At 49.3% G+C, this 10,000-nt stretch overlaps 1 protein-coding gene across 2 annotated transcripts in view; it reads right to left on the bottom strand.

Moving 5' to 3' along the window:
• The window catches only part of LOC114796671 (neuropilin-2-like), a 49,020-nt gene that overhangs the window by 21,562 nt on the left and 17,458 nt on the right, over positions 1-10,000 (bottom strand). For both annotated transcript variants that reach the window (XM_028991078.1, XM_028991077.1), the window contains 4 exons: positions 8,811-9,038; positions 7,025-7,180; positions 6,781-6,950; positions 5,332-5,487 (listed from right to left, as the gene is read on the bottom strand). In XM_028991078.1, the coding sequence (XP_028846911.1) occupies positions 5,332-5,487; positions 6,781-6,950; positions 7,025-7,180; positions 8,811-9,038 (710 nt within the window). The remainder of the gene's footprint in view (positions 1-5,331; positions 5,488-6,780; positions 6,951-7,024; positions 7,181-8,810; positions 9,039-10,000) is intronic.

Below are 10,000 nucleotides of genomic sequence, written 5' to 3'. Positions count from 1 at the left end.
CCTTCCAGCACCCCTAGCTGTGTGAAACACACACTCACACACTCCATCACTCACACACACACACACACACACACACACACACACACGTCTTCCCCAGTGGGATCACGGGGCACCTTGAAACATTCTTGCCACGTGTGCAAATAGTAACACTAATGACATTATAGCACACACACATCAACACTGCTGTTCAACACTGACTTACAAACCCATTACTGCACAGCGTCACCACTCTGAGCACAGGGTGTGTTTCAATCCTCCTGGTGTGAGGGGTACGAGTTAACAGGGAGGTCAATACACTACACACACACACGCACACACACACACACACACACACTGCAGTGCCTGTCACATCCACCCAGAGCCATACAGCCCTGGTGACAAACACACGGCTGCTGCTAAATCCAGACACCCACATGGGGGAGCTGCAACAAACACACACCAACCAATACCAGAAAATCAGAAAATAGCCACGCCTTCTTCAGGTACGCACAGAAGACAAACTATAATTATATTTTAATTAACAAATTTGATTGATGGCTCTCTCACACAGAATATCAGGCGCTTTAATTCCAGTCAACGTGACCACGCCCACTACCAACACCAACATGCAGGTTATCAGGCGCTTTAATTCCAGCGAACGTGACCACGCCCACTACCGACACCAACATGCAGGTTACCAGGCGCTTTAATTCCTAGTGAACGTGACCACGCCCACTACCGACACCAACATGCAGGTTATCAGGCGCTTTAATTCCATTCAAAGTGACCACGCCCACTACCGACACCAACATGCAGGTTATCAGGCGCTTTAGTTCCTAGTGAACGTGACCACGCCCACTACCAACACCAACATGCAGGTCATCAGACGCTTTAATTCCTAGTGAACGTGACCACGCCCACTACCGACACCAACATGCAGGTTATCAGGCGCTTTAATTCCTAGTGAACGTGACCACGCCCACTACCAACATGCAGGTTATCAGGCGCTTTAATTCCAGCATCCTGATGGTTGAACTGGGGGATGTGACAGCAGGAAACCAGTCGAGCTCTGAGATGTTCCTGCTGAGTGGACTGCTGGAGAGCGTCATGATCTCAGTGGGTTTCAGGTGACGCAGGTACAGTTTCCACAGGGCTGCAGCTGTTGGCAGGGAACCGGTGTCTCATGCACTGACAGGTAACCCCACACCTGAGTCACTCCACCACCCCCAACCCCATGGCTGCTGCCTGGGTGTGAATACAGATGATTGTTCAGGCTTTCAAGGTTCAAATGAAGGGATGAAATGAAGAAATAATAATTTTTCTGGGCGTGGCCAGGAGCAGGCGTTCATAATGAAGTTTGTAATTGTGTTGTGGTCGCTAAGGATTTTCTAGGGGGTTGCTAGGGTTCATGCAAGTTTGAGTATTAAGAACAGCCAGAAAAAACGGCTGCGAGCACGACAAATAAAATACAGAAATAAATGAATCGAGTTTTCCATTCTTTGTTATAATTTTTTTGGTGTTAGAACATGCGTGCGTGACCAGACTGTCTTGACAAGAATATCAAGTAAACATCCTTCATCTTTGCACATTTAACTGTCTCCCCTCTACAGTGATAAACACGCTCCTGAACGAGGAAGTAACATGCGTGACAGTCGTCAGTCGTGTCACAGTTAAAGCAGTTATAGATAATAAAGTAGCGGTACATACAGGAATTATATGAGGTGGAGTATTAATGTAGATATGAATGAATATTATATTATTCCTCGGTTTGTAATGTATGTTCAGCGTATGTAGATGCTGTGCTGTGGTTAACACCAGATTATTACACCGGACGCGTGTTGTCATGGCCGACGTCACTGTTAACGTGCAGCCTTCATCAGTCAGCTAAAAAACTCTCTTCCTTTCTCATGCCGCCACACGCACGCACTCCTGGTCAGGAGACCTGAACTGGTCCCAGTTAGAAGAGCGGTTCCATGAATAATTGAAGTTGGGAGGACAGAACCTGCTCCTCAGAGGCGGGGCGTGGGCTGACACACACCAGCACTGACTGGTAGGTGTGGAGGTGGACGTGCACACACACACACACACACACACACACACACACACACTCTTCTCGGCGTGTGAGGGCGGCTCCACTCACTGTGGTGACAGAAGACCTGATGAGACGTGTGGACCACAGCGCAGACAGAGGCTGAATTATTGAAATGTCCGTTGTGTCTGCTGCTCCTGCTGTGTGTGTGTGTGTGTGGGCTGTTTAAATAGTAAAATGTCCCCAGATGTCGTGACAAAGTCCTCAACACCAGTGACCAGTAACGCGCTGCTGCTAGTTTGATGTAGTTTGGTGTAGCTGAACGGGGGGCCGTGGGAGAGGTCCCATGCACAGCATTGTGTGTGTGTGTGTGTGTCTCACGTCAGTCGCATCGTCCTCTGTCTACCCTTGGACCAGGTGGGTGGAGAGTGGAGACTTAACGCGCGGCCATATATTCTACAACCCGGTCATGTGACCTGTAAACTGGCTGAAATTGAGCATTTCATTTTTATTTGTAGTGATTCTATTAGAACTCTTCTTATTTGTGCAGTTTGACGGTTGGTGGAAATGCAGCTAGTGAGACATTACGTCTTTGTTCTCATCTACAGTGAGTACAATTATCCCAAGTATGAACACACACACACACACATTTTATTAGATTTGTTCATTCAGATTTTGTGCAATAAACAAGAGTATTAGATTTATGCAATTATTAATCGTTACACTAACTCCCACACACTCAACAGTAAGCATCTTTATGTTCACGCCAACTGTCCCCCTGAAAAGACGTCGGGATCTCTGCGCAGATTTAAATACGAATCCCGCGCTAACCAGCGTGACGCCGTGTGGCCTGTAAAGGTGGGACCACCAGGCCGTCTTTATCAGGCGGCTCCTCTGCAGAGATGGAGGAGGCCGGCCATGGGCGGAGTCAAGTGAGAGGGGGAGGGAGAGACGAAGATGGGTGGTAGTAACCTAGTGGGGTAACACACTCGCCTATGAACCAGAAGACCCGGGTTCAAACCCCACTTACTACCATCATGTCCCTGAGCAGGACACTTAACCCTAAGTTGCCCCAGGGGGACTGTCCCTGTAACTACTGATTGTAAGTCGCTCTGGATAAGGCCTTCTGGTAAATGCCGTAAATGTAAATGTAAAGATGGGTGGCCATCACCACGGGCGGAATCTAGCTGACCTTGTTCTTAATACAGAAGAACGATGTGAGCGAGGGCTGAAGATTAATTCAAGCCAAATTCAAATCATTTAAGCAAAACCCACTTGTTTAAAAAGTATTTCAAACGAGTCTAACACTAACACACACACACACTCACACTCGTCCAGCGCTTAACAATTCCCATTATGCTCTATTCCTGACAAGTTTACATGGCGTCTCACCTCTTTTCCATTACGTTTGTTGATGAATATATTTCATTGGCGAAAGCAACACTGCATGAATCGTAGGTCAAGAGAGCCAATAAACAGATCTTATTATATATTTTAATAGTTATAGTTAAATGAAATTGTAAAATTTTCTTACAAGGTTCTAGTCTTTACCTGCTACTAAAGCATGAGATAATAGAGACTATTCTGCATGTAAATGAGTAAAACAAAGAGATATTATTATTATTATTATTATTATTAGATCTATGTAGAAATATTAACAACCTAATCCTGAAAAAATACAATCTCTTCCCAGGCAAAGACAACACAACACAAGACTGAGCTCATCAGAACCATCTCCGAGTGACCTGGTGACACTCGTCGGTGGAGAGAGACGCCATGTTGGAGCAGGGTCTCCCATGGAGAGCTGAATAGTCCTTAATGAAGCCAAATCTCATAACCGCGCAGGACACACGGATGATGAGGCTGCAAGCCCCGATTTGCCAGCGGATTAAGGCGGCGTCTGCGACGGCGGGGGGTCCGAGTCGACGGCGGGGGGTCCCGGGTCGTCCACAGCAGCCCTGGGATTGAAAAAATGTCTCCGCCAGGGTGCTCAACTCCGAAATGGATTTTCAGGGTTTTTGGTGACGGAAAGAGATTAGAGGGTTGTGACACAGAAAGCCCCCCAGCCCGATGGACACCTCCCTCCCGTTTCACCCAGCCGCCACCCCGCCCTTCTGCGGCTCCACCCATCCCTGCTGTTGTCTACAGTTCATGTTCACAAGGAACCATCAACCAATAGGAACCATCATTCGTAACTTAACCAAATAAAAAAACCCAAATTCAAACCACATTATCTCCCAAATGCAGACCTTTTCTCAATCTTATTACATTCCCAATAATACGAAGCAACTAATCATGAGCTGCATGAATCGGCAGAGTTTTCCGTTTCCCGAGCCTGTTTGTCTGCTTTTTCCATTTGGCCAGGTGGAGAAGAGGCCTCTGGGAAGTGAAGTGCTCTCTGGTTTTCCTGTTAGACCAGGAACTCTGGAATTTTTCCCAGCTGACTCACACCAGACTCTCCTTTCAAGCGGCGCCGCGTCTCTCTGTTTTCCCAGCGTCCTCAGTGGCGAGCCGTCTGCTGATAACACCTGACTCCCCCGCCTGGACCACAGGACCGCTCTACACGTCTCAAGCCACATGAGCTGTGGTTGGGCCCTAAAAGTCCAGCTTTTTACATTTCTTCACGCGCTACGAGCGCTAGACTACGAGGGAAAGGACATGATCGGGTGTAAAACAATCGGCAGAGCCGAGACTCCGTTTCACCTCCTCAGCATCCATTTTAATGCAAATCAAATGAACACTTAATAACACTTAACATTTTCTGTAGGAATTTACAAGCAGCGAAACACTTTTACCGACCAGCAAAACTAATTTACACGCAGAGAGTCACGCGGAAAGGACCGTGTTTGCTGACCGAACGTTCACCGCGTGAACCCGGCCCATTGAGCCCGAGCCCGGCTTGGGTTTACAGGATCTCCACAGAGAACAGAGCCTGTTAATATGGAAGTTCACGCAATTGAACGTCCAGGACATTTCTGGAAGGAAATCCCGCTGTCCATACAGGCGTATCAGTATTGTAAAGTAGAGTAAACTGATTGTCACATGTGATACACAGCAGCACAGCACACAGTGCACACAGTGAAACATGTCCTCTGTATTTAACCATCACCCTGAGTGAGCAGTGGGCTCTATGACAGGCGCCCGGGGAGCAGTGTGTGGGGACGGTGCTTTGCTCAGTGGCACCTTGGCGGATCGGGATTCGAACTGATTACGGGGCCGCTTCGTTAACCACTAGACCACCACTGCTCCAGTTTACAGAGTACCGTTGCACCCCTACTACAGACACACCTCCAACCTTCATATTCCAGCTGTAAAAATCCTACCTTGTGGTTTTTGCCGTGACGATACACCATCCAGTCCTCCCCGTTGGTGCTGATCTCCAGCTTGAAGCTGGTGACGTAGTAGGTCTTCATGGTCTGCTTGGACACAGCGCCCTGGGTGGCGATGCCAGTGAGGACCTTGAGGAAGTGCAGATCGACCTGGAGAAGGCAGGGGATGGAAAGAGGTGAGAACCTCGCAGGTCCACCATCATCAGTACACAGAGAAGACGCTTTACCACGGACACCTGAATTCAACTTGCCGTTGTTGGATAAGGAGAGTTCGGTACCTGGAGCCGCTTTGACACAAACCTCTAACTCTGGTCTCAAACATGAGAAAAAGATGGCGCCAAATAATCTGTTACCACAAAACTTTTTTTTGGAGAAAAAGAAAGAAACAAACATGGATTCCCTCAGTAGGGGTGAAGAGGGCGGAGCCTGGCGCAGAAGCCCCACTCCAACCAATCACAGTAGAACAGAACATCGGAACAGTTCACGAACATAGGGGCAAATAAAAGGTCTGTACTTGAGGACAGAACGTCACCTGATCAACCCTGGTCTCAGACGTTCTCCACAGCAGTTCCTCAGGGGTGGAATAACCTTCCAAACACTTCCCTATTCATTCATTCCCTCAACTCGTCACCTCAACACCTACTGCTGTTTCACGCTTAGTAACTCCGTACCCTACGAACTGTTGAGAAATGCGGATCTTCTCAGGTTCTGCCGGAAGAGGACTTTACTGAATGAAGTCCTTTTGATGTTCTGTGACTGTTCCACTTTTGGAGGACTGCAGGAGAAGGTAATAACATCCTCTCCTCTCCTCAGCAGGGTGTAATGGAGGTTATCAGCGGCAGGATCGATGTCCCCCCGTGTCCCTGCTCATCTGTGTCCGGCGCTAATAACCCCACATTACCTGTCCTCCTGCACCACTCCATTACCAGCGTCCACCTCATTCCCCCTCCCGGGAGCTCCGACCCTCAGGGCAAAAACGGCGTCACACAAACACACACACACACACACGGCCAAATGAAACACACACGTTGACCACGTGTGTCACGTGGGGCGTCCTCGCACTGAGCCAGGAGAACGCAGAGACACGTGCTGCTGTCAGACATATGACTTAGAGGCACGGTGGCATTCGTGTCAGCTGTTCGTCAGAGGGGCCGTCATCACACCACCGTGTGTGTGTGTGTGTGTGTGTTACTGGGTTTCAGTGTTAGGTGTTAACACAACGCAACAGCTGGGACTCTGCAGGAACGCCGGGAGCCCTGAAGCCATCCTGGTCCCCAGTTCTGGGACACGCCTGCGTTCCTCCCGAACGTGCTGAAGTGCTGAGTCAGTCTGCTGGAGTGAAGTTTCCTGCAAATCGTGTCCTTTTTGTTGTCCCCTAGTCTCACACACGTCTCCAAACAGGATTACGGTTGAGGATTAGTGAAGGTGTGGGTTTCTGCTCACCTGGATGTATTCCTTGTTGCTGTCCTCACTGGGGGTCCAGGCGTGGTCGTCGTTGTTGAGGCGGGCCTGGCGGGGGGACCAACGTCCGTCATAAAAGCTGGAGGACGCGCTGATCTGGTCATCTGAGATCTTCCCAGACTCCATCCCCAGAGCGTTGCTGCAGTGGAAGCCTGTCGTTCAGAGGACGGAGAAGTGAGATGCGGGACCAGCACAGCGTAAGGTGGACAGGACGGGTGGAACTTACTCTCGCTGACTTCCTTCGCCGTCATGTTGTAGCGGGTGGAGAAGCCGTCTTTGGCCACGGCCATGTCGGTATGGAAGGAGAGAGACAGGATGCCGGTGGACGACTGGATCTCAGCAGGGATCTTCGTCCCGCAGTGACGTCCAATCAGAGGTCCCACTGCCAACAAGAACACCGTCTTCACTGTGATCTGGGACCCGCATTAAAAAACACTGACCCAGGATCAGCAACCTCACCCAGTAACAAAGTGTGGGTTTTGGGTTTAGTGCCCTTAAGTGATTTTTTTTTTCTGATCCCAGAACAGACGGGGTCTCAGCTGCTGATCTGAGGTGGGGTCAGGGGTCAGGACGATGCATTCTGCCGGTGGCTCTGCTGTGTGTGAACGGGAGTTTACGAGGTTTATCCGTATATGTGGGCGGATGTGTGTGTGGAGGCTGTGGGGGCAGCACGGGCCCTGTGTGTGTGTGTAATGAATTCATCCTGCCGGCCCCCTGGCTGCTTTGACTCGTACGGAGAAGAGAAATAACCCGCCATCGATCGGCGCATCGATTTTCTCCTCTTTTTTTTTTTGAGAGGGTGGATACTTAAAAAAAATGGAGAGCCCTTGAAGGAGGAGGAGGAATAACTTTCTTTCTCTGCCCTCGCTATCGATGAGTCCTACATTAGTCAAACTCGTTTTCTCCTCCGCCCCTCCGCCGCTCTCAGTCCAATTGGAAAGGTATTGACGGCGTAAGCGATTGTTCCGTAAACCCGGGCGAGTCAAGTTGAGAGGAACAGTTTGGCTCTTTCTGGGCAAAAGAAAAATGCTTCATGACCCTTTTCATGAGATGCCAGTAGAACAAATTCATCAACACGGAATACACCGTGTGCAGTGGGCAGACAATCCCGGATGCCTTGGTTCTCAAACTGTGGTGACGGTGGTTAAAATAGACAAGTACATTTTCAATCATTCTATCCACATTTTGTATGAAGAAGCAGCTGCATTGATTAGGCGCTGGTGACTGGGTAAGGACATGGAGGATCTGAGCCAATCAGAAGCCACTTAGTGGAAGGTGAACAGTCATTAAAAAATGTACTATAGTTGGTCGGTGAAACGTTTTCTGTGGTGCACGGTGGCCTGGCAGATACTCGCTGGAGTTATATAACTGTAAAGTATGTTTTGTCTATTCATAGTGAAGTACTTTAAAATGTAAGAGTGGAAGGTAATTCTGTATTAAGACCATGGACCATGGTTTAAGTTCCGATTCATCACCATCATTTGGCATTTGTGGTTATTTTTCTGTGAGGAGCAGCACTTCCTTTCATTCTCATGCATTTGAATAATTGAGAAGATGCTAGAGAACAGGTGAATATTAACTGCGATGGATTATTAGCCAATGATAATGCAGTTAGCTGGAGTGTACAGGAGCCCGTACGGGCGAGGCGAGGGCTGATAATAGTGATATCAGGCGGCGGGTGATGATGGCAGAGGGACTGACACGCGACGGGGGGCGTGAACTGCAGCGCTGCCCGCCTCTGAAACATCTGCTGCTGTCCGCGGCCCGCGTGTGATGGAATAATAGCCCAACATGTGGGTGGGGGGCAGACGGAGGGAGGCTGTTTGAGGATTAAATCCCGTCGCTGTATTATTCACGCCCTATTTTTACCCGCCTGATAAAGGTTACCGCGGCTGATATTTCCTGGCCCCGCCCCTCCTTCCTCCTGAGAACCTGGCGGGGTTATCTGGGCTGCTCTGCAGGCCTCAGTAGTACGTACGATGGCGTATTCGAAACCATTTTCAGGTACTCACCTTGCGGCAGTCCGTCCCACACCTCCAGCCAGTCGTATTTGCAGTCCCCCTCCAAGCCCTGCAGGGGGTCGTTCTCTAGGTCGAAGGTCAGGAAGGTCAGCGTGATGTCCATGTGGGGCGGGGCGATGATGATGAAGGTGCACTCCAGGTTATGGGGGTACTTGTCGGGGAAACCGGGAGACTCGATCATCCCCGACAGACTGGTGAAGTTCCGGGAACAATCCGAACCTGCGGCCCAGAGGTTGGAGGAGTAGATTTGAACCAGTTTAGAAGTAAGTATAGATACAGACCTGACACACACACACACACACACACACACACACACACACTGGCAGTCCAGCACTGAGACCGCGGCAGGCTGTCGGTCTGTCAGCAGCTGTGTGCAGCTGATCGCCCTTCACCTGAACGCGGTCCACCCCACAGAGCATCATGGGTAATCAAATCACCCAGAGCCTCCTCAGACCCCCGCTGACAGGCCATGTGTCACTGCAGACGACCCGAGAGAGAGAGAGAGAGAGAGAGTGCAGAGGTTTGCAAGGTGGCTCCTTTCTTCTCTCTCTCTCCCTCTCACAGACAGACAGAGGGACTAATTCATATTTTATGTCAAACCCTGTTTGTGTTTGACATGCTGCTTGTGGCTCACGCACAAAAAAAATAATGAAAGTGCGGAAAAGACTCGGCACTGAGCTGCAACCACTTAGCAGAGAGACACACACGTTGTGTTAATGCAGGTGTGTGTGTGTGTGTGTGTGTGTCTGTGTGTGTGTGCAGTCACATTGCATGTTAATGTCAATGTGCGAGTGTGTGTTTAGTCGGACTGCATGTTAATGTGTGTGTAGTCAGAAATCACCTTGAACCAGAGCACTTGGGGGCAGGACCTGCCATCCCTACACACACCGGAGTCAGGACTCCAATACTAATCACACACACACACACACACACACACACACACACCAATACTAATGCATCTAAGGACAAACACATGAATGCATAAGTGTGTGTAACACACACACACTGCAGTTTTCTAGACAAGATACACTACAACTAACTAGTTTTTTACTGTATTTGTAGTTAATATAAAATGTGGCACAGTGTTGTATAGTGTGTGTGTGTGCGTGTGTGTGTGTGTTTACAGATTAAAACGATGCACCGGTTCAATCCCATGAGGCTGAATTTCCTCTGGTCTTTTT

Source organism: Denticeps clupeoides, chromosome 9 (genome assembly GCF_900700375.1).
Source record: "Denticeps clupeoides chromosome 9, fDenClu1.1, whole genome shotgun sequence".
Classification (NCBI taxonomy): Eukaryota; Metazoa; Chordata; class Actinopteri; order Clupeiformes; family Denticipitidae; genus Denticeps; species Denticeps clupeoides.
The sequence above is the reverse complement of the archived record's forward strand: the minus strand, read 5'-3'. Positions and strand labels throughout refer to the sequence as shown.